Genomic DNA, 25,733 nt, shown 5'->3' with positions numbered 1-25,733 from the left:
AAAAAAAGACTGACAGTGGTGGGAAACTATGGGGGGGGAGGGGAAGGGAGGTGGGATTAATGGTAGTCAATATCTGTCTGGGGACAGGGAGACATCCCTTATCAACAAGGGTGCCTGAATGAAGCATATTTGTATACCTAACCCTCAATTGTACCCCACAATATCAAAATAAAAAAATATTGATATAAAAAAAAGAATCTAAATAAATGGCAAGATAAAGAGAAAAGAAAACCTAACACAAAATAGAAGGAAGCAGTAAACAAAGATAATATCACAAATAAATGAAAGAAGAAATAAAGCAAGTACCATTGGAAAGTCAGTCAATAAGATCACTTAGCAAGTTTTGGGGAAGATTAATAAATCAGACATTGCCTGAACCCACGGGTTTGAGACCTGGCTGGGCAACGAGACCTCATCTCTACAATAAATCAAAAAATCAGCCAGACGTGGTAGCGCGTGCCTGTAATTGCGGCTACTCGGAAGGCTGAGGCGGAAGGATTGCTGGAGCGCAGCAGGCGAGGCTGCGGTGGCCGGGAGCGGCCACTGCACTCCAGTCTGGGCGACCGAGTGAGATTCCAACTCAAAAAATAAATAAATAAAAATAAATAAAATAAATCAGACAAATCTTTGGAAAACAGGATGAAAGGAAAAAGAAAAAAGCAGAATAAAACAAGAAGGAAAGGATCATAAATAACAGATAGATTATAATTTTAAAAGTATGTATTTAGTTATTTTAGGGACAAGGACTTGTTATGTTGCCTAGGCTGGTCTTGAACTCCTGAGCTCAAGAGATATTTTTGCCCTGGCCTCCCAGAGCGCTGGGATTACGTTGTGAGCCACTGTGCTCAGACTGAATTTAAAAATTGCAATAGAATACTTTAAATTCCCTATACTGAACATCTGAATGTAATGAATGCTTTTAGGGACATATAAATAAATAGTGCTGGCCAAAAACTAACGTTGCAAGTAGTCAAGGTGGTATCCTTTCATGTCCAAAAGCTGCTAGAGCTAGCTAGATTTATGCAGAACTTTCAAGGAACAGATAATTCCTTTTTTATAAGAATAATTCAGATGATAGATTAAGCTAGGTGGTTACTTAACACATGCTATGAAACAAACAAAAAAACCCTACAATATAGAAATATCACAAGGGTAGTTGTCTATGTTGCATAGCAAAATACCTTAAGATATAGTGACTTAAAACAACAAACACTTAATATCTCATAGTTTCTGTGGGATGAGACTTAGTGGAGAGCTTTTGGCTAACCGTCTCTCACGAAGTTGCAGAGAAAGCTGTCAGCGGGGGCTGCATTTTCATCTGAAGACTGGGGTGGAGGGTTTACTTATAAATGAATTCACTGGCTTTTTTCACTTAGCATAACATTATGGAAATTCACCCATGTTGCATCATGTATTAGTATTCATTTTTATTATGGAATAGTATTCCTCCGTATAGATATAGCATATTTTGTTTATTCATACATTAATACATAGCTAGTTGAATGACTTCCATCTTTTTTTGCTATTCTGAATAAGGCTGCTGTGAACATCCATGTGCAAGTTTTTGTTGTTGTTGTTGTTGTGGAGTCTCACTCTGTCACCCAGGCTGGCGTGCAGTGGCATGTGCGCTCATGGCCACCCCAGCATTGACGTGCTGGGCTCCGGCGATCCTTCCACCTCAGCCTTCCAAGTAGCTGGAACTACAGGCGCGTGCTATCACGCCCGGCTAATTTTTGATTTATTGTAGAGATGAGGTCTTGCCAAATTTCCTGGGCTGGTCTCGAACCCATGGGCTCAGGAAATCTGCTCGCCTCAGCCTCCCAAAGTGCTGGGATCACAGACTGAGCCACCGAGCCCGGCCTTTGCGCAAGTTTTTGTACAGACTGTGTTTTTACTTCTCTAGAATAGAAACCTAAGAATAAAATTACTGGATTACATGCTACATTCATATTTAGCAATTTTAAGAAAATGTTAAGCTATGTTACAAAGTGGTGATATTATTTATATTTCAGTCAGCAATACACAGGGTCCACCTTTTACCACATCCTCATGGAATCCTTTTTTTTTTGAGTTGGAGTCTCACTCTGTCACCCAGACTGGAGTGCAGTGGCCGCTCCCAGCCACCGCAGCCTCGCCTGCTGGGCTCTGGCGATCCTTCCGCCTCAGCCTTCCCAGTAGCCGGAATTACAGGCTTGCGCTACCACGTCTGGCTGATTTTTTGATTTATTGTAGATATGAGGTCTCGCTGCCCAGGTGGGTCTCAAACCCGCGGGCTCAGGCAATCCACTCACCTCAGTCTCCCAAAGGCGCGGGATTACAGGCTGAGCCACCAAGCCCGGCTGGAATCCTTTATCCTTCACATCCTTTATCAGCTGTCATTTTTATTTTAGCCTTCTAGTGCTTATTGGCATCTCCCTGTGATTTCGATTTGCCTTCCATTAATGACTTATGATGTGGATAATTTCATAATTTAGTGTCCATTCAGATATTTTCATTGGCAAATGTCTATTCAAATCTTTTGCCTATGGTTTAAATTATTTAAGATTATTAATTGTATATTGACAAAATATAGTTATCTATATTTATGGATATAAAGTGATGGCATGATTTATTAATACAATGTGGAATAATTAAATCAAGCTAATTAATATATCTATCACCTCAAATATTTATCATTTTTTGCGATAAGAACAGTTCAAATGTACTCTCTTAGCGATTCTGAAATGTCTAATACATTATTTCTACTGTATTTGGTGCATTGTGTCACATATAACATACAGCATTCTATAACTTGACTATCGTGAATAGTGCTGCAATGAAAATAGATGTGCAGCTATCTCTTTGACATACTGATTTCAAATCTCTTAGATAAATGCCCAGTAGTGGGATTTCTGGATCATAAGATCATTTTATTTTTGGACTTTTGAGAAACTTTCATTAGTTTTCCATAGTGGTTGCACAGACTTACATTCCTAGCAATGAGACTGAAAGATTCTCTTTTCTTCATATCCTTTTGTTATCTTTCATCTTTGTTTTTTGTTTGTAAAATCAAAGTTTCTTAAAATAATGTACACAATTAGAATACGGAAAGTGTCTAACTGGCTTTTGTGCCAATATAATACTGACTCTGAATTAGTTTTAACTTCTTCTAAGATGTGTAAACTGGCCTCTGTATCATGTGACATTCAAATGAATAATTTACAGAATCCACTGGACTTCTAGAAATGGATGTGCAGTTTCCACTGGCCCTGCATCTCTAACATGACTCCCATGATTTTCTTGCTCCACCAGATGTTCATGGCATGAAAAATGTGGGCATTAATCTTAACTCTCACCCTAACCCTAACCTCTAAACACCCTAACCCTCGCCCTGATTCCTAACCATGCTGGCCCCTATCCCTAACCTCAACTGAATCCCCAGGCAAACACCATCCTGAACCCAAACCCTAACTCATTTCCTCTGACCTTGTCCTGATCCCTTTGACCTTTCAAGTAGGCAAGATGTGTCTGGTGTTAGGAAGGTCATTTAACTCTCCACTGCTTGGGAGAGCTTGGGGACAAGAGGCAAATCCCTCTGCCCTCCTCTAACCTTCCAGTCTCTACCTGAGCTCCCTCTGGCATAACCTGCCTGGAAGCAAGCTGGCAAGGAACACAGTGGGCAGAGTTCCAAGCTCAGCAGACCAGAGTGGGTGTGGCTGACACCCGGCTCCATCTATCCCAGGCCTCACACACACTACTCCCCAATTCAGTCACATCATGGCTTTGGTCCAGATGGGAAAAGTCATGCCATTCTGGAGTACTGCCACAAAGACAACAAAGGACCCTATGCTTCATTTTTCAAACTGGAAATTGCTTATTGTAGTGCTTACAAAAGTACAAATGCTTGCCATTTTAATAATTCAGAAAATTAGAAGTTTAGAAAGTGAGAGGATCTAGCACATCTCATCACAGACACTCCATATCATAGGAGGTCTTTTATGGATTCCTGCCCAGCCTCTATAGTCCATTCTAGGGGAGAGTAGAGCCCTGCCTCCTTTGTTCTTTTTTTGGAGCATGCAGAGCAATCACATCAGTGGAGCTCAGTCAGCTGGTGGGCGCTGAGTTTGGGTTCAGCCCTCCTTGCTGGGTGCAGGAGGAAGACCTCAGCCATTGGTGGTTTGTTTCCAGGCAAAACCAGAGTGAACTCTTGGGTTCACTTTTTAATTTTTTTTTATTAATCAATATTTTTTATTATGGTTTTGTGGGGTACAGTTAAGGGTTAGGTGTACAATTACGTTTCATTCAGGGGTTGATAAGAGGTGTTTTCCCATCCCCAGACAGATATTTGCTACTGTTAATCCCATCCCCCTACCCCCCCTTTTTTTTTTTGAGTTGGAGTCTCATTCTGTCGCCTAGACTGGAGTGCAGTGGCCGCTCCTGGCCACTGCAGCCTCTACCTGCTGGACCCCAGCGATCCTTCTGCCTCAGCCTTCCGAGTAACTGGAACTACAGGCGCGCGCTACCACGCCCGACTAATTTTTGATTTTTGATTGTAGAGATGAGGTCTCACCAAGTTGCCCAGGTGGGTCTCGAACCCGCAGGCTCAGGCAATCCACTCACTTCAGCCTCCCAAAGCGCGGGATTACAGGCTGAGCCACCGAGCCCGGCTATCTTTCACCCTTTAAAATAATTATTTTATGATTTTCTTTGCTGTGCAGAAGGGCTTCGTTTTGATTATAATCTCATTTGTCTATTTTTGCTTTTGTTGTCTGTGCTTGTGTGGTCAGATATTAAAAAATACATCTTCCTGAGGATCACTGGGTCTAATGTAATTGGATGTATAAATCTCTTGCTATACTTGAGAAGTATTCATAAATTATTTCTTTAAATAGTTTTTCTAAACTTTTTAGTTTTTCTTTTCAGGAATACTGATAATTCATAAATTTGATTGAATTATGTAGTTCTAAACATCTTGAAGATTTTATTTTTTCATTCTTTTTTTCTTTATTTTAGTCTGACTGGATTTTTTCAAAAGGTTTGTTTTCAAGTTCTGAGATTCTTGGTTTGACGTAATCTGTTGTTGAAGCTTTCAAATGTATTTTGTGCGTCCTTCAATGAATTTTTCATTTCTGCTTTTTAAAAGATGTCTGTGTCTTTGGCACATTTCTTATTAATATCTTGAATTGATTTTCTGATGTTTTTGTATTGGTATTCAATTATATTATGCGTCTTATTGAGCTTCCAGAAAATCAACATTTTGACTCTTTATTTGGCATTTTGAGGATTTTGGGGGGGAACAGATTTGTTGCCAGAAAATTATTATGTTTTTTTGAGGATGCTATATTTCCCTGCTTTCTTTTTTTTTTAATTTTAAAGATACATTTCAGGGTTAGGGGATTAGGTATACAAGTGTTCATTATGCAGGTACCCTTGTTGATAAGGTGTGCGCCTCCTTTCCCCACTTTCTTATCTTTATGTTGATTTCTGTGCATTTGGAGCAACAGACGCTTCTTCTTATTTTTGAATATACTTTTTTGGGGATAGGCTTTTTTTTTCTTGTTTTCTTGAAGATGAGACTATAATGTGGTTAAATGGGGTTGTTTGGTTTTGCTTCTGGGTGTGTGCAGTGGCTAAGACTGTATAATTTTTATCTGTGTGTTTCTCTGTATATGGGGGTGCAGTTTTGGCAGGGACTGTGGTGAAGTGGTGCCAGGGACTAGAATGCCTGATGGGCTCTGCCTCAAATTTCAGTGATAGTGATGGGAGGCTAATCATGTCTATCCTTGTGACCTTGGGCAGTGTATGCTGGCACCTGTACTGACAGTTTTGTCAGGCAGATTTTTGAGTTCCTGGGTAGTCTTCTCAGATGCTGGTTGCAGCGGCAGTTTTACCATGTGGGTGAGCAGGCTCTTGATCTTCTGGAAAACCAGTGGCAGGACGATGATGGTCACTAACAGTGGTTAGGAAATGTTCTTCTACTTTCAGAGCACTGTGTTCTTGTGCTAGCAATTGTTGCAATGGACTGGGCGAGCCGGCCCCCAGGCCAGTAGGTGACACAAGCAGGTTAAAGTCAGCTGCAGTGGTGGAATGCTCAATCTCTGTTCCCCGAGAGATGCGTGGGTGTTTCAGGTGGTGGAGTGGGGTGTGGAGCACTCCAGAAGCCTGGAGCCCAGCCTCTGTCTCAGAGGAAGGGCAAAGTTGGGCAGAGCTGGACCGGGCAGTCTTGCATTCAGGCCCCTCAATGGCAGGTGCGTGAGGCAACCTTGACAAGGGGACAGGGCAGTTCTCAGGCCCCTGTGAAATGCTTGGGAGACAGGCAACTGTTACTACAGTGAAGTCTTAGCATAGGGAGGGCAGGGCAGTTGCAGTGGCCACAGCTTTAGCCAACAGGAATGGGGGAATTATGTCCCTCTCCTGCCCCAGCCAAGACATGAGGAGGAAGAGAGTGTGGCTGTGGTGGCTAGCCCTGTCTTCCAGAAAGCTCCAGCAGTCTGTGACTAGTCTTCAGCTCAGCCCTGGGCCACAGGAGGTGTCGCTTGGTTTAAGATCAAGCCTCCGCTGGGCTGGGTGGCTCAGCCTGTAATCCCCTGCCTTTGGGAGGCTGAGGTGAGTGGATTGCCTGAGCCCGCGGGTTCGAGACCCACCTGGGTAACTTGGCGAGACCTCATCTCCACAACAAATCAAAATGAGCCGGGTGTGGTAGCGTGCCTGTAGTTCCAGCTACTTGGAAGGCTGAGGCAGAAGGATCGCCGGAGTCCAGCAGGTTAAGGCTGCGGTGGCCGGAAGCGGCCACGGCACTCCAGTCTGGGCGACACAGAGAGACTCCAACTCAAAAAAAAAAAAAAGATAAAGCCTCTGCAGCAACTCCCTTCCTCCTCATGTCCTGGGGTTGGGTGGGGTGTGTGGTGCCAGCTCCAGCCGCTAGAGCCTCCTCCACACTCACTTGTGAGAACTGGTCATGGGAGCGTCTCCCCTGGGGTAGCCTTGTTTTGCAAGAACCTCCCAAGTTTCCCCAGTGGCCAGGACTGACGCCGTTGTTTCTCAGGACAGCACACAGTCTGCTAGTTAGGATCAAGGATTATGCATCACCTGGGCAACATAGCAACCCCTCCTAGCGACAAAAAAATTAGCTGGGCGTGGTGGCGTATGCCTGTAGTCCCAGCTACTTAGGAGGCTGAGGTGAAAGGATCACCTGAGCCCAGGAAGGTGAGGCTGTGGTGAGCAGTGATCGTGCCATTGTACTCCAGCCTGGGTGACCGTGAACCACCGAGTCCGGCTGAGATACAATACCTCCCCTCACCTTTAATTTTCTTAGTCCCCCCAGAAGTGGAGTTATCTGATGGTGAATTTGCCAAGAACTAACTGAACATGCTGAGTTTCCAGTTCTTCAGTTCTCCAGCTCTTCCTGGTGAGCCTACTTGTAGAAAGGTTTTTTCTCTTCTGCCTTTCTAAGGGCAGGATGCAGTGGAAGGGAGACCTGCCACAGTTCAGGGTTGGAATGACTGGGACTGTTTGTCTCAGGTAAAGTGTCAGCGCGGCCACACAACCAATAGACTTGAACTCACGTTCTCCAGGTGCATCTCTATGCGTGATGAAAACGATACTTGTTCGGAAGCAGATGAGGAAGCAAATTGATATTCCACCTCAAATAACCAATTATTACCAACTGCTATTTCATACTTAAAATTCTTATCTTTATCTTTTTTTCTTAGAAACTCATAATTTGTGTACATATCTTTAGGGAATGAGACTCTCTATTATTTGGTTTATTGCTGCAGTTCTTAAGAGGCTTGCGTGCGCATCAAGAAGAAATGCCCCAGGGATCACATGTGGAATTAGGACAGCATTTATTTCCAGTTGAGGAAGAAGGATAAGTTGAGATAAACAGGAGTCTGCAAAACATATCCATCCGTTCTGGAGTTCAAAGGGTTAGCAATTTGCTCCCGTCTAAGGAGATTTTCCTTTGGGAATTGGCGTTGGATAGGGCTCAAATATCCACCACTTCCTGCAACATTTCTTTTCATCATTACACACACCAATATCGGTCTCTATGCTGGTGCACCCTTTGTCTTTACACACCCCTTTCAGATTAACACACTGCTTTAGCCCTGGAATAACACCAGCTTTTCCTGCATAGGGAGAGATTCGACAACAGCATTAGTTCACCATCAATTTACTGGCAATGTACTTACAGCAATAAACTCTTAGATGAATGGCTTTGTGATAGAGAGATGATATTATCTGTATGAAAGGATCAGACACTTTTTCTTTCTTTCTTGCGTTTTTTAGAACCAGACTCAGATAAAAATGGTAACTTTTTTTAGGGAAGGCAACTAAGAGTGTGGACTATATACACCTTGGAGAAAACAGGCCAATTTCTAAAAGTCTTTAGAGAGATTGTTCTCTGCTAGCGCAGTACATCTTGAAATGTGTGAGACTGTTTGTTGTGGCCATCACATCTGGAGAAGGTGTCTTTGATGTTTAGTGTGTAAAGCACAGAATTACTAAATTTCCCCTCGAATGAACTGTCCTACACTAAGCATCAACAATGCCCCTACTAACAAGCACTGTTTCAAAGGGAGTATCCATCCTTCCACTGACTGATCTGCCCTTACACCGTCCTTATCATATGGTCCATGTGCCCATCTTCATCTCCTTTTTAGGGAAAAGTCCTTCCGTCCTTCAGACATCATCTTAACTAATTTCTCCATTTCAGGACTAGGTAAGAAATACCTCTCTTATGTTGCTCAATACCCCTTATACATAGACACAAGAGCCGAAAGTTTCTCTGAAGCGTGTCTTAATGCTTTTGGCCACTGTGAAACACACAGCGAAGTGTGTGCTCCAATACAGTAGGTTCCTTTGTGTTCACTATCATCCCTCTTGCCTTCTGAGAAAAACTAGTGTTCATTCTCCTCATTGTGGATTGCAGTGGACATTATATGAGGGACACTTCTGCTTATGTCTACCAATAAAACTCAGTTTCTCGACCTTCCTATTAACCCACCAGCACCTCATTTTGTTTTTACTGTCTTGTCATATATTCACCCTGTATGGCTTCTTTAGCCTGCCTTCTACAGCTTGACTAACAGCTTGATGGCCTTTTTTGACTCTGAATCTTTTTGCTGTTACTGTGATGTATTTAAACTCAGTATTGTTTCTCTACTCTGTAGAAAAACATCCATAGCGAGATAAGCCAATGCAGCCTTTTGGAAAGGAGTGCTTGCAATTCAGAGTCTCTGTGCATCAAGAGTATGGCATGAAGCGGGAGTTGAGTTAGGTCTTGTAACACTGCCTCTGGTTTCCTAAAACTAATCTGGAAGAGAAAGGGGCTGGCTTGAGACCTGAAGTCTTCACTGCACTTCTACACAGAGCGCAGACTTCACGCTCAGTAGAGTGGCAGTCCTGTTGCCAGTTGCTGGTCTTTCCCCTGTTAACTTCATCCATGCAATCATGCAATTAGTGTAACATCTGGTATGGTTGTCAGGTTTTTCTTTTTTCTTTTTTTAGTCAGGATCTTTCTCTGTCACCCAGGTTGGATTGCAGTGGCATGATCATGGCTCATCACAGCCTCGACTTCCTGGGCTCAGACAACTGTTCCAAGTAGCTGGGACTATAGGTGTGCATCACCACCCCCAGGAAATTTTTTGGTTTTATTATTACTATTATTATTTTTGTAGAGGTGAGATCTTGCTATGCTGCCTAGGCTGGTCTTGAACTCCTGGGCTCAGGCAATCCTCCCGTCTCTGCTTCCCAAAATGCTGGGATTACAGGCATCAACCATTGTGCCTGGCAAGTTTTTCAGGTTTTTTAATGAAGCTAATTTCAGAGCTTATTAGTACTGGAAAAAACACAGTGAGAGGCAGAGTATGGTATCAAGAAGGCCTCTATGTATGAACTTAGAGGTATCTCATGCAGAATGAAGTGGAATGTGTGCTTTCAGTTGCAGCCGAGAGAGCTAACCTCTTCCCTGCAGGATATACACTCATTACCCACTGTATTGTAAAATTCAGCCTCCTGAAACAGCCCATATCCTAGGATTGTACTATTTTTACTTGGGAGAAACCTCTTGCTTCAATCAAAAGGAGTGGAAAAATTGATCCCAACCATTACATGAGAAGCTTAATTTAAGGAAGTATTCTCTGAACAGGGAACCAAAGAGTTATAATCTCCCTTTCATCAGTAACTATGACATACCTTCATGCCTAGGACACTAGTTAAGAAGTTGGGAAAATAATCTTTTTAAGTTACCTAGCTCATGAGGAAGGGAATTTCTTTCTAGATATTGACATAGATGTATTGGCATAAGGAGATACATATAGAACAAGAGAAGAGAATGGCCCTTTAATATACTTCCAATTTTATCTGCTTTTAATCTGTTATAAGCGTCATACTCCATGGCAGTTAGACAAAAAAATACATATTTAGCAATTGCTTTTGGAAAAATAAATAATTTAGACGATCACTTCATGTTATATCACAGCATTAATTTCTGTGAATGAAGTGAGAAGAACTTAGGATCACACTTAAAAATGACTATTTAATGGCACGTTTTCTAATCTCTAAAAAGATATGACCTTCTTAGCATTAAAACTCATTGAATTAGTAACTTTTTAATTTTCTGGTTGTGGTGGTACATGGGATTTGGGAAGAACAGGCTTTTCCTGGAACGGTATAAGTCAAAAAACAGAAGAGCGGTTTTCTTTTCTCTACATAATGTGGAGTTCAAGCTGTCTTCTGCTGCTGTCCAGTGTGGTCTATTTAAATATGATGTTATTCTCTAAAGTTGGTGTAAGAAGGATGCTACAATTTTCTGAATTCTCAGGAGCTAATGAATCAACTGGACATTTATGCCATTCTAACCTCCTTGGGTCCATATTCTCAGCATATATATGTTTGTGTGTATATATAAATGTATATGAACTTTCCCAACCTTTTCTAAAACACCATGGATTTTTTTGAAAAATATAAGGATATGGGAAGACATATATCCAAGTAGTAATCATTTAATATTCTTTAAAGTCTGGGTTGATAAACTAATATTTCAGATTATGTTGTTTCTTTGATGAAATTTTCTTTATAAAAACAATTTCTTTTTACCTATTGGATTTTTTGGGGTAAATGTCTTTAACAAAACTCTTTATGATACAGCCACTCAAGTTTCTCAAAAGAAATTTTGTGAAATAAAAGATATATTGCATTTATAAAGTTTTTAAGATTATTAGAGTAATTTCAGACAACTGATAGATATCATATCCGCAATGGTCATAGCAGGAATTAAAATTAGAATTTTGAGGAACATACTATTATTAAATTCCACAGACAGCTTGGCAATTACCTGTCTGTACTAAGAGACAACACATAGCTGATAACAAAAAAATTCCTCTTCTTTGACCCAAAAGTGTTCTAGGCTCCGCTTCATAATGTATTCAAGAATACCTCAGTATGTACAAGCAAAGTATTTTTGACCTTTTCATGTGGTTTTAACATTCTTTGATCACAAGAGACCTGGCCATTTGAAAGTGATTCTCTCTTGTTTAACCCATCCTGGTATAAATGACTCGGAGGGAACAAAGGAGGGTTTTTCTTGTCTGTCCTGGAAGAAGATGTCATGACTTGAAAGGCATTCTAAAGAATTCTTGTCGCCGGGCTCGGTGGCTCAGCCTGTAATCCCGCGCCTTTGGGAGGCTGAGGTGTGTGGACTGCCTGAGCCCTGGGTTCGAGACCTGCCTGGGCAACTTAGTGAGACCTCATCTCTACAATAAATCAAAAAATTAGCCGGGCGTGGTAGTGTGCGCCTGTAGTTCCAGCTACTTGGAAGGCTGAGGCAGAAGGATCGCCGGAGCCCAGCACGTCAAGGCTGCGGTGGCCGGGAGCGGCCACTGCACTCCAGTCTGGGCGACAGAGTGAGACTCCAACTCAAAAAAAAAAAAAAATTCTTGTCACGCTTGTTTGCAGAATAACTCTGCTTCACCCTTTATTTTATTGTGGTAATCACACTTAACATGAGATCGATCTTCTTAACAAATTATTGTGCTGTAGACACAATGTTGTACAGTTGATCTTTACAACTACTTATCTTGGACAACTGAAAACTTATACCCGTCGAACAGAAACTCCCCATGTTCTTCTTCCCCTCAGCTCCTGGCAATAACCATTCTACATGGTGTGTTTCCATGAGTATGACTGTTTTTGGTACCTCATATAAGGGGATTCATGCAGTATTTGTGACTGGCTTTCCTCTCTTAGCATAATGTCCTCCAGGGTCATCTATTATAAATTAGGAGATTTTGAGCAGAAAAGTCTGACAGAAATCAAGGTTATCATTTTTATGTGCATATCCACACCTGTGAACTGACAACATGGACCATATTGAAGATACTTGGTTCTAGCTACAGTGTTGCTACTACCTGTATGGTCTTAGTAAAATCATATTCGTTAAATGGACATGGGTTCTACTATCTAAAATTAAATAATTGGCCATTAAATTGCTTTACAATTTGAAATAGTTAACATCATATAATTTTACGTTAGATGTCATTACAAGTATTTTTCACCTCAGCTGTGTCTTCTGACTGAAGGTGAGAACCAGATGAGAATTACATAAACGCCTTCAGAAGGAGACAACCACATGACAGATTGATCCCAAGATGTCATAGGTTAGGCAAAGATCAAACAATTGAGTCACCTTGATTTGTATCTAAAAGAATCTCAGAGATGAACCAAGGAAGAGATTTTTGTTCAACGACTACAGATGTTGTTGTGAAGAATAGGAGCATCCTGCCATTGATGGTGGAGAAAGTAATTTTGTCAGATCTTGCCATGATCTGGATGAAACATCCTGAAGATTACTATACTTTTTTCCACTTTGATTCCTTATTTTAATATTCAAATGTCTGAATCCTGGACCCTAAGGATGCGACTAAGAGTCTTAAAATGCTTCCTACCTTATTTGCCTTATGCTTAAAATTTTGCCATTGAAGTTTCACGGACTGTTTCTACTTTTTCCAAATCCTCCAACTCGCAGATTTCTATTGGTCTTTTTACAGCTTTATGCAACCTTTCTTGTTGAGCTCTCTCTTATTTACTTAAATTCTACCCTTTAACAAATATTCCTCACCAATATACTCTTCCATTCACTAACCAAGTCTGAATCAAGGGTTGCTGTCTTCTCTTTCCTTTTTGGAAAGTGGGGCCCTGGTGATAGATATTTGCTTATTGTTGACTAAGCTTTAAGTCACATATCAAGGATTCTATGCCTCTGTCTATTTGGGCCCCATTTTTAGATAATGGAGTTCTTGGACCCCATTTTTGGTTGATGGAACTCCTTGTTCTACTTCTCAATTTTGGCCTCATCAGCACTAAAGGAGATGATCATGTTGGATTTCTGAAACCCGAAGGCTGTACATTGGTGTCTGAGTTAGGATGGCCACAGCTTGACTGAGCAACGCAACAGAACTTCTCAGAACCCTATCTCTTCAACCATTCACTATCTTACCTTTTGGTATTATGGCCACAAAGAGGAGAAGAACACAAAGAAGGGAATGGAGTATCATGGTCGAGTGCCAGGTAGAGATGTGAGTGATCAGGGCTGGTGGAACACAGGGCCTTTTATTTACTTCTGGGGGCCTCAGGTTCCTCTTGGTTAGTGAAGCTTAACGGTAAAGAAATAAAACAGCTTCCGTTGGAATATCTCCAAATCCTGGAATCTCTAAATTTGGCGACAAATTAACCTAATTATAGGAAACCAGATGGTTAACCTTTCCTTTTTTTATGGACTCTCAATTTCACCAGAGGTCAGTACCTTCAGCCAATCTTTTCAAAGGGGCCAAGAAATAAGGTCATGTGAATACAGAAAGTCCTTATGACCAAAAGTCATTTGACGTGTAAGAAACCTCTTCCACAATGTATTCTTTCCAAAAATGGAAATAAGAGAACTGCCTAAGGTCCATTTATACAAGAGAATCTGTGTTTCTCATTAAGTTATTCCTTAAAAGAGAGGCTGGTGTCACACGTGTACAATGCTCTTAATAGCATCTGGAAGGTGGAGACATTTAGTTCACGATGAAAACTAATATTTTTTCTTCTGTTATTGATTCTCTGTATAAGTATCTCACATAACAAGGGTAGTAAGATCAGGAGAATTAAAAGATCAAAGACGGAGTCAAGTGCACATTATTTCCTTAGTAGCCACCTCTTGTCAAAAGAGCCAAGGCCTGCAACTTAAAGAAACTCCCTAGATTTTCACCCAAACCTATCAGACATCCCCAAAGTACAAAAAGACTAAGAGCATGCCTTCCATCAAGAATCAATGGGCCAAAACCCAATTTACCTAAAACTAACTTGCCTACTGATCAATTTCATAATGGCACATTTTCTTGAATTCTTTTATTTTTAATTTATAAACTTTTATATCATATGTGATATGGCACTATCAATAGATATCAACCTTTAAAAAATTGTCTATACTTGTATTTAACTTTTAATTTTTTTATTTTAAAGATGTGAAGTACAATTCAAGGTTGGACATGCAAATGTTCCTTATGCAGGTACCCTTGTTGATGTGGTGTGCCCCCTTCCCCGGGCAGAGTCCGACTAATGCCAATCTCTTTCTTATTGTATTACTAAATTGTTCAAGGTCCACTTATGAGTGAGAACATGTGATACTCATTTCTCTGTTTCTGTGAAAGATCACTCAGAATTATAGACTCTAAGTCCATCTGGGTTGCTGTGAAGTTCGTGATTTTGTTCTTCTTTATGGCTGCATAATATTCCATTGTGCATATGTACCACATTTTTTAATCCAGTCCTCTTTTAATGGGCAGCATGGTTGGTTCCATGTTCTTGCTACTGTGAGCAATATATACTTTTTAATGTCTTTCATTTGACTTCTTTTGATCCTTCCTGTTAGCTAACGTATTGTGAGCTCTCACCATTTTATATTATTATTGATATTTTGAAATATTATGCTGAAATAATTTTAGGCTTGAATAAAAGTTGCAAAAAGGGTAGCATCCAAAACAATTTTTAAAAAGTAGAATGAAGTTGGAGCATTTAGACTACCTTATTTCAAGATAAAGCTACAATGATCAAGACACTGATATCCTGGGATAAGGAGAGGCATGTAGTTCAACAAAATGTAACAGAGTCAAGGATAAGACCATTACAGATATGGTCAATGATTTTGACAAAGGTGAAGCAAAGTCTTTTCCACTAGTGGTTCTGAAGAGGGAAATACAAGTAGAAGCCATATAACCTTTTATTATCTAGCCTGAAAAATCAGGCAGCATCACCTCCACTGGATTTATTAGTTAGGGCAGTTGTAAAGCTTTGCTCAAGATCAAGGAGAGGGAGCATAACATAGACCTCACCTCTCAGTGAAGAAATGTCAGTGTCACATTGTGAGAAGAACCTGAGGGATGAAATATATACTTGTAAAAAATGACGATTTTTTGAAAAAATACAATGGGCTTTAAATATGTAGCTCTAAAATTGTTTTCAATTTCAAAAATGCCAATTTTTATGTGGTTCGACCTATTATCTTCTTGTCTAAAGTTACTGGAAATGTTCCTGTCCTTTATCATGAATATTGGAAATTGATAACAAGATAGATAAAGGTAGGTTCATCCTCTTCTGCCTTTAGGAATTGTCGTGTCGTGGGAGAGGTAGTCTTTCCAGAGACAGCAAGTCCTTAAGACATAAAGCATTGAAGTAAAAAGACATGCTTTTTATAATAACCTGGTGAACTGGTCTATACAAATTCATTTTTAGCAAAGTATTGGAAGAGGAGGTGGGCACCATAAAAGCAGCTGTGAAAAAAGAGTTAAAATGTTAATGAAAGATCAAATGTGAGCTATCAGGAGAGTGGAGAATAACGTGAATTTCCCAAAACAAGATGAGTCTTTCCGTACTTGCAATGTATTTTTTATGGTCTTCTACTAGATGAACTGAAGAAAGACTGAGGGAAGGAGAGAGGAACAAAAAGAGTCTCCCCTTGGTAGTGGCAGGTGGCGACTGGCTGCCCCTCGTGGACCCATTTGTGAAACCCAACTACTTTGGATTTTTCTCTCTTATGAGGCAATGTCCTTAAACTTTGGATAAGGGGCAGGAAAATATCCTTCCTTTAGGCTCCAGGCAAAGGTCTATTTACTTCTGGAGAAAGAGTAGAAGCAAACCTCTCTGCCACTGGAAATTATTTTGTAACCAGGATCCTGCAACTATTCATGGCAGGAATATGCTACCTCTAGTGGACAAGCAATAAATTTTCTTCCCAGAGCTTTCCAGATCCGAGCCAGTTTGTCAACAATGGAGAGAGGGAAGGGTTCTGTTAGCTAGAACCACAATATCCAGGCCTGCATGAGGAGATTAGGAGAACCAAGGACTTTCCTAGCCAGCTATGAGTCTGGCACCATTAATGAACAACAGCAGGTCATTGCTGGGTATGTACAAGTATGCGGAGAGAAAACCCTTCTGTGGTTTAGGTGTTCAGGTACTGCTGAAAGCTAAGTGTAAGTGGGAAACACTCTCAGGAGGTTTAGGATCCTACAGGGAAACAACAACCCGATATTGGGAGGATTTGAAGTCCATGGTGCACAGAAGTGGCTTAACAGCAAAACCCAAACCCAACTCACGTTCTGACTCGACCTATTCAAACTCTCACGCTAACTGCTTGACTGAATAAGAACCATGTTCATTCCTGGACACAGATACATTATCTTTGTCGCTATTCTTCTTCTAAACATGAAGCCTAGCAGTACAAAAATTATGGGACACATAATAAAGCACAATAAACAGATAGATAAATAAATGAACTCCTTTATGACGAACAGGCTCACATTTTTACTGAGAGACATTTATTTGTCTTTCTATCTTCTTATTTATACAAGTGAATTTATTTATTTGTACTGAATTTTAAAAATATATTGGGGGGAAGGGGAAGAAATGTATTTAGGGGGCACAAGTGTAGATTTTTTTTACACATATACGTTGAGTCATGATGAAGTCCGGGATTTTATTGTACACATCACTCAAACAGTGAACATTATACCCAAAAGGCAATTTTCCAAATTCCTCTCTCCTCCCACCCTCTCACCTTTTGTGATCTTCAGTGTCTACTATTCCACTCTGTGTGTCCATTTATAGCCAGAGGAAGAAATTAGAGTAAGTCATCAAGCTCTCTCACCATGTACACCCTTCACCCTTGACCGGTACTGTGTCTCTATTGTTTTTAAGTCAATTTTGCCCTAAGTCTAGTCAACACTACACCAAATTATTGTGGAAAATATCCATACTCTGAGAATTAAAAAGCAAGACTCCTTAAGTATTGTATCATACTTGTAAGCAGAAAGAGAGGCATCACTTCCAAATTATTTGTCTAGGGGAATAAAATACGGAGAATCTCTAAGTGACCATGTTTGTTTGCAAGAGTAAAAGAAAAAATTGACTTTGTTAGTTGATGTTTCAACTTTTAGATTACATAACATACATTTTTTGTCTGATTAGAGGGGCTACTTTTATCTTCAATCTCTCTATTCTTTTTTGGTTTTGTTTCTTTCCAATTATCTGTCATACCGTTAAAAACGTTGTGTATTAGTCCAAGTTGCTTTCTCTTGACTTTGCTCTAATTTTCTCCTCTTTTTTGACCAACCTCTTCCCCCCAGTCTGTTATTTTCTGGAATTTCTCCGTGTTTTTGTCTTTCCTTGTTCCCTCTGTCTGTTTTAAAAATTCTGTTTTGTGCAATTATACCTTCATATTTACAACTTTTTTGATAATCTTTGGATTTTCTGAGACAATCGAAAAAACAATTTTTAAGAACAAGTGAGATTTCTCATATTTAAAGATATTGTTTAGATCTGCAAATGAATCACAAGGGAACAGTATCTAGGTATATTTGAAATTAATATTTATTTATTTTTATTGAGAAAAGAAATTAGAATTTGATTACAAAGATGGAAGTGTTTAATATTTGTATTCTAATATTCTTAGATGTCGAGAACTTTCTTTTTGATGCTTTTACTAGTTTCATTTCAACCTAGGTTTAAGGGGTTCTTGATACTCTGAAAACACAACTGGTGTTGGAATTGGTATAAAAATCCACCACTGTCTGCAGCATTTCCATCTTCTTCGGCAACCACCGATTTCATCTTCTGATACTTGGCAGATGTCTCTCCTGCAAGTGCCAGACAGATTGATACAGTGGCCCTCAGAGGCACCGAGACCGCTTCTTACTGCAGAGGAAGAGAAGCAGTGAGATAATTAGGCCATGAATGGAACAGAAAACCATCAACCGTCTTAAGTAACAGAGTAATGCTGGTATCAGTATTTCTATGCGGTAAACTCTTGAAATGGTTGGCGCTCATAGGTTAGGGACACACGCAGGGTGAGGCGAGGCGGCGGGCCTAATCCTGGAGTAGCACAACAGTGACTGCAAATTTTGGACAACACTGTAAGAAGAAAAGTCAGTAGAGACTTGAGCTCATTAATTTTTTCTCCTTCCATGCCTCCCCAGATACCACGGGAATGATGCAAGAGACATTTTGAGCAACCTGCAGCTGGTGTCAAAAACCGTAGTGGTGGCAGGGGTGTAGCAGGAGTGGTGTTTCCTATCAGGAATGACTGTTGGTTTCCCCAGTGGCAAAAGATTCCAGCGTTTTGCATGTTTATTGCAGCACGACTCACAATAACAAAAACGTGGAACAACCGTGCTGCCCATCGCAACTGGACTGGATAAGAAAAAATGTGGTTCATATACACGATGGAGTATTACGCAGCCATCAAGAAAGACAAACATATGGACTTTGCAGCAACTTGGATGGATGTAGAGTCGATCATACTCAGTGATCTATCATGGACACAAAGAACAGAGTACCGCATGTTTTCACGCATAAGCAGACCTTGGACAATTATCATAATACTATAAGAAAGGGATTGGCAGTAGTGGGAAACTGCCAGCGGCGGGGGGAGGGGGATACCTCATCAAAAAGGGTATCTGCATAATAAACATTTGTATACCTAACCCTGAATTGTACCCCACATCTTTTTTTAAAAAACAAAAACCCAGTGTTTTCTGCCATAGCAGGTTATGAGGACCAAGGTAGTTCCCCAACTTGTGGCTGATAGAGAGAGCCTCTGTCTTTCTTCTTTGCGTCTTCTGGCATCTCAGGTATGCCGATCTCACCAGCGAATTTTTCTAAGTGGCTATTCTTGGCTTCCCCCGGTCCCCACTCCTGTGCTACTGCAGTTTCTTAAATGGTCCCTTGAGTCCTCCAGGCTTTGTTAAGTTTGTGGATACCTGTCTATGCTTTTCCGAGGAGAGAGGGATGAAGGGTAATATCTCCTACTCCACTATTTTGGTGACTTTACTCCTGTAAGCTAGTATCTCAATTTCTTCGTGTTTTGATCAGCTCAGAAAGAAGCAGAAGTTACTTTTCTCTCCATGGTTATATCGGATTTATTTTGATGACTAACAGAGAATGTCAGTTGGAAATTCATAGAGTATATCAGAGAATGTAGTCATAGTCATAGAGTATATCAGTTAGAAAAAAGTAAATCTGTTGACTTTTTAAATAACTCTTTCAATTTGTATCTAAAAAAGTAAAGTGCTACCAGAAAGCTGAAAATTTGTCACTGTGTCCAGACCATTATTTCCTTCAGATGGCCTATATTATGACAGTTAATTTAATAAAGAACTCTCTAATGGTAAAACTGATGATCTGGGTCTACAGTCCTGGAAATAAAGTGACTGGAAAGACCAAGTGATACAAGAGTTAGGAAAACGATCATTAATACCTTCATTTTGATCTCACCTCTCTGAGAATTTTCATAGTAGCAAGGATTTATAATCTGTGAGATAATTTAAGGTCCATTCAACAATAAATGGCTTCTATCAAGTAAGATTTTTAAAATTTTCATCACATCACTTTTTTTTCTATATGCCTATTGAGGTTATTCCTAACTAAGAATAGTGCAGCAATATCTTGATTTCTTTGCTCATTTAGCCACATTTTTATTTACTTAGGCTTATACTACATCAAACAATGTACTTGTGGGAGGGATGGGTGATTCAGGAATACATGATGAGGAGGAAGGCTAAACTCTTTAGCCTTAAACAACTGAAAGTTGTCAATGTAATTTCAAAACACAGACATCATACTCAAAGAGATACTTTTAAAATAGCATTTACTTGTTGATATGCAGCTCCCAAACCCAGCCAGAAGCAATGATAACAAAGCAACATGTTCTGTTACCTTTAGGAGCCTTAAGTCTGATACCACACAGTGCAAATTATATAGAATAAGGGACGCAAGTTCATGTGCTCTCAGTAGTGGAAGGATCGACTATTTTAGAAAGAAGATGGTGCAATTTGTGTATAACAGCATCTTTAGATTCGAATTTAGTAGTAATGTTCCTATTTGCTGTAGCAGAGTAACAAATATAATAATAGACCCAGTTCATCGAGTTACTTAATTGAGCATGCACTTGAAAGGGAAGAACTGAAAAGATTTCACCCATCCAATTACTAACCAGGCCCAACCTTGCTTAACTTCTGAGATCAGATGAGATCGGGCACATTCAAGGTGATATGGCTGTAGACGGATTTCTAACATTGACTCCTGATAAACACTTTTAAAATAGGAAGGAAGAATATTACTGTAACAAGGTTAAAGTTTGTCTGAACACAACCCATATAGCAGTTTCAGAGTAAAATCCTTCCCTCAATCCCATTAAAATCAGAGCAAAAAGAAGAATGCCCACTCTCAATACTATATTAATACAGTTCTGAAATTTCTGGACAGTGTCATGGCTATAAGAAGAAAACTCAGTGGAGACTTGAGCTCACTGTTTTCTTTCTCCTTCCATGCCTCCCCAAATACCACTAGAATACTAGAAGTAACATTCTGAAGAATCTATCATATGTCAGAAATCATAGAATACCAAAACTGCATCAGAATCTGAGAAAGGCCTGAAAGATACAACACGGATATGATTAGACTGAAAGAAAGATTTAGGCTTTTGGCCATGATTGCAAGGTTGATGTTCTCAAGTGACTAATGCTCTAGAACTAATGCTCTCAAGTGACTAATATTAATAGATTGTAGAGAATCTCCTTGAACTATCTCTGTTCTTGAAAATGGTAGGGCAATTTCCTGGAATACCCCCTCTCTTACACACAAAAATAGTCTGGGAGCTGAAGGTGGAGCAGTGGGCGCTCTGTGTTGGTCAGCTGGCGGGGGTGGAATAGGGGGTTGGGCTTCCTAGAAGGTCAATGCCATCATCAGCCATGCTCATGGGGACATTGACTCTTGGGCTGGCAGCAATGCCAGTTTGTTAAGACCGGAACTCCTACACTGAAACATGGCATTGAGCCAATTTCACAGAGGTATGTTTAGATAGTAGTGTTTTCGTTTTAGACCACAGGATGATGGAAGACTAAGGGTAAGTAAGGAGTTCAGTGTTAAAAGCGGTCAGGTAGGTTAGGCACCCCGAACAAAAATTAATGAAATGAATAGCATATTCAGAGCCTCAAAACTAAAGAGATCTGGACTGTCAATGCGAAGAAATAATTGAGCAGCTATGCATCAATTGTTTAAGGAAAGAAAAGCTACTGTCACAAAGATGTAAAAACAGGAAAGCAATGTAAATGATAGAATGAATGGGCAGGTTGGAAAAAAGAAACTTTTAGAAGTGAAAAAGTTGAAAAAATGAATGTACACTATTAATGATATACCAGACACAGGTGGCAGGAGAATTGGTGTAAAAAGATATGGTCAAACTATTTACCCAGAATAGAGCACTGAGACACAAGGTCTAACATTTATCAAATTCAAATCTCAGGGATAGAGAAGAGCAAGAGGGTGCAGTATCTCAAGAGATTCTCAAAAAAAAAAAAAAAAAAAAGAAAGAAGAAAGAAAGAAAAAGTATAAGTTCATTGATTCAAGAAAAAAGTTTTTCTAGCAGATTACATACAAAGACAATTATAATAGTTAAATTGTAAAACATCAAAAACAAACTCCACATCATAAAAGCGTTGAAAAGAGGACGATTTACAATGGAATATTAATCAAGCTGACTACGACAGCAAAAGTGAAAGCCAAAAATGAGTGAACTAGTATCATTCAATGTTGAGAGAAAATAACTTCACGCAGAATTGGTTAGTCAGTCACGCTGTCTTTCAACAATGAGGATAACATTATGCAACTGACAGATAAAAGCCGAAATGGCTTGCCACCAAGAGAGTTGCAGCAAAGAAAATTCTAAAGGCTGCACACAGGGAAAAAAGAATTTAATGCAGAAGGTGCCCTCAGAGTCGAACGGGAATTCTGAATAAATATCATTAAGCTGATGATAATAATGCTCTGTAACAGGTGGAGTTCTGGAGAGAACAGAAGTGAATTCTGCTTAGGAAATAGAAATTTCCCCCCAAAAATTGCTCTTGCACTGATAAAGAAAACAAGCTGGAAAATCTATAGGTCGTAGTTTTGTTTTTCTTTTTAAAGCCCATCATAGAACTGAGGTCTCGAGGAAAACTAATTAACTAAAATTCAGAGTGATGAGGCTCTACCGAACAGTAAGAGATCCATGGATGCTTTTGTGCACAGGTGAGTTGTAGCAGAATGGAGAAAGCTGTCACTGATGGAGATAAGAAGGAAACAGGTGAACACCCAACACATATTTAAAGGCTGAGTGTGGGCTTCTGTGAGAGTTGAGCATCACCGGGGGCCTGGACAGACTCAGGCTCGCTCACCAAGACATTTTTCATGACCGAGTGTTTCTAAGACAGACTGGATGGAGAGCAGAACCACCTGTGAGCCCTTTAAGGAGGAACAGGCAGGCGGAGGCCTCCAGTAAAGAGTCCTGGAAAAGATGAGGAAGCAGCAAACGACACTGAGGAGGTAGCTTCAGTGAGGTGGGCTGAGGATCAAGTGAGTGTTCTGTCCTGGAAGCCAAGTGAGGAACGTATCGTAGAAAGAAGAGAGTAACCAACCATTCTCATCAAATGCTGATAACGGGCCAAGGAAAGCTGCAGCGAGAAATGACCTTCAGGTCTGGCGATGCAGAGATTCTCGGTTACTTTGACAAAAGCAGTATCAACAGTAGGGTGGAAGAAACAGAGACAATGCCTGATTGGGATACATTTAAGAGACAAAGAGAGGAGAGAGATTGAAGACAAGAGTATGGGCAACTGTTTCAAGGTGTTTTGCTGCACAGCAGGAGCACAGCAATGGAGTGACAGCTGGCCTTGGAAGAAAAGCAGGAGAACTTTTTTTTTCTTTAGGTCATAGAAAAAAACTGGCATATTTGTTTGTTAATGGTAATAATCCACTAGAAAGAAAATTGATGATATAGTGATGGTACAATGACCTGCAGCAGGGAACTTTCAAAGTACATAAGAAGGGATGAAATATAGTGCATACATTTATAACATTTAAAAAAGGTCTTTGAATTTTAGAAACATCTGTTGTGATGTCAGTCTATTAATTCCTGAGATAGTTATTTTAAGCATGTTCTCCTTTTTTATTGATCAGTGTCACCAGGTTATTATAAAATGCGTTAGTCTGTAAAAACAACTTCTGGCCAGGCTCAGTGGCTCAGCCTGTAATCCCAGCACTTTGGAAGGCCGAGGCAAGTGGATTGCCTGAGCCCGTGGGTTCAAGACCAGCCCAGGCAACTTGTCGAGACCTGGTTTCTACAATAAATAAAAAATGAGCAGGGTGTGGTAGTGTGAGCCTGCAGTTCTGACTACTTGGAAGGCTGAGGCAGAAGGATTGTCTTAGCCCAGCAGATCAATGCTGGGGCAGCTGTGAGCATGGCGCTGTACTCCAGCCTGGACAATGGAGTGAGATTCCAACTCAAAACAAGCAAACAAAGAAAAAACTTCTTGCTTTGTTGATTTTTTTTGTGTATTTGCTTCCTCGTTCATTTCGATAATTTTATGTATTTGGAGTTATAATTTCATACCTCTAGCTTCTCTTAGGTTTATCATGCTGTTTTTTTCCCCTCAAAGTTCCAAGATGTGTGCTTAGCTTATCCGATTTTAGTCATTCCTTTTTTCCCCACCATTATCTGCTACCATTTACTGGGCAACAAGCCTGTAATATACAGCAATCATCCCATCTTGGTGTCTTTACTTATCAGAAGTTTCTCTTGTCAGCCAGGGTCTTACTCTATTGCCCAGGCTGGAGTGCAATGGTGCCATCATAGCTCACTGCAGCCTCAAACTTCTGGGTTCATGAGATCCTCCCTCCTCTTCTGCCTCCCGAGTAGCTGGGATCACAGGTGCACACCCCCATGCTCGGCTATTTTTTAGAAATATTTTTCATAGAAATGGACTCTCCCTATGTTGCTTGGGCTGATCTCCAACTCCTGGTCTCCAGCAGGCCTCCTGCCTTGGCCTCCAAAAGCACTGGGATTACAGGCATGAGCCACCATGCCTGGCCTGTTTAAGCTTTCTCCAACTCTCCTTTCTAGTCTTCAGTTTCACTCTTCAAATAATTTTTTATGTCTAACCTTACACGATCACGATTTCTTTCTTAAAGTCTGTTGTATTGTTTTTCTGTTTGCTTATTCTTTGACCAGTCTAACACACAGAATGAATTCTCTCCTCCTCTACTTCAATGTTGTCAAACAGTCATTCTTTTACTGTCAATTTACTTGAAATAATCATTCTTGTAGAAGTCTGTCTTTTCCCATACGATTTTAGATCCTGTGCCATTCACCAAGCACTAGCTGCTGTTGATAGAATTCCTTCCATCTCTTCTCACCTAGAGGGTGAACATTTTAGATGGGGCCGCGATTCCTTTCTGTCAGATCTAACTCCCGACACATAAATGTCCCTGCCCCACCAAGGCACCCCCAAATACAAAGTAAGGATAAAGCAGAACGGGACCTCTTCAGGCAGTCTCGTGAATGACAATGGACCAGTCTTCTTTCCGATGTTGCCCTACTATGATTCTAGGGAAGTGCTGCTCTTAGGTTTCTGAACCCATTTGACTGATTCCAGGGTCTTGTCTGACCTGCCCTACAACCTTCTCAACTGAGGACCCCTATCACCAGCTGCCAACTCACCTGGGTGCACGAGAGCCAAAAAGAGAAGGAGAATGAAAAGAAGCAAAGGGAGTCTCATGATCGAAGGGCCAGTGAAGAGAAGCAGCATGGACATGGGTGGAGCATGTAGGTGTCTGAGCATGGCCGGCCCCGGGGCTTTATACGATGTTCTCTGGGCCTGCGGTTTGCTCTTGGTTAGTAGAGCCTAACAGAAAGAGAATAACTTAGTCTCCACAGGAAGTCCCCAAAGTCGCAAAAGCACATAAATGTGGTGATAACTCAATGGATGAGAAGGCAGAAGGTTAATGCTATTCACGTCCCAAAGACTAAACGTCCTTGTGGTCAGCTGTCTTTGCCACTTTCCACATGCACATGTATCAGTCATTGATCATATTTTATACTGTGTGTCGGGCAATATAGTAGGAGCCAGGAGTACCTCATAATCAGATAATGGGAGATCAAGTGTTAAGTGGGTTCATACAACACCATACTGTATGCAAAAAATACAGTCTTTTTTTTGAGTTGGAGTCTCACTCTGTTGCCCAGACTGGAGCGCAGTGGCACACTCCCGGCCACTGCAACCTCGACCTGCTGGGCTCCAGCTATCCTTTTGCCTCAGCCTTCCAAGTAGCTGGAACTATGGGGCACGCTAACACGCCTGGCTAATTTTTGATGTAGTGTAGAGATGAGATCTTGCCAAGTTGCCCT

General features: G+C 40.6%; 1 protein-coding gene across 1 annotated transcript; it reads right to left on the bottom strand.

Annotated features, from left to right (window-relative positions):
* Nucleotides 1–7,926: 7,926 nt before the first annotated feature.
* On the bottom strand, nt 7,927–25,167 carry LOC110594416 (beta-defensin 130-like). Its single transcript, XM_021706138.1, has 2 exons — nt 25,047–25,167; nt 7,927–8,108 (listed from the first exon to the last, which is right to left on the bottom strand). Exons 1-2 carry the CDS (start codon nt 25,165–25,167, stop codon nt 7,927–7,929), a joined length of 303 nt encoding a protein of 100 aa, XP_021561813.1.
* Nucleotides 25,168–25,733: the final 566 nt, after the last annotated feature.

The sequence above is a fragment of the Carlito syrichta genome, unplaced genomic scaffold (genome assembly GCF_000164805.1).
Source record: "Carlito syrichta isolate Samal-C Ts95f unplaced genomic scaffold, Tarsius_syrichta-2.0.1 Scaffold315185, whole genome shotgun sequence".
In the NCBI taxonomy this organism is placed as follows: domain Eukaryota; kingdom Metazoa; phylum Chordata; class Mammalia; order Primates; family Tarsiidae; genus Carlito; species Carlito syrichta.
Note: the sequence above shows the minus strand (reverse complement) of the source record. Positions and strands in the feature narration are given on the sequence as shown.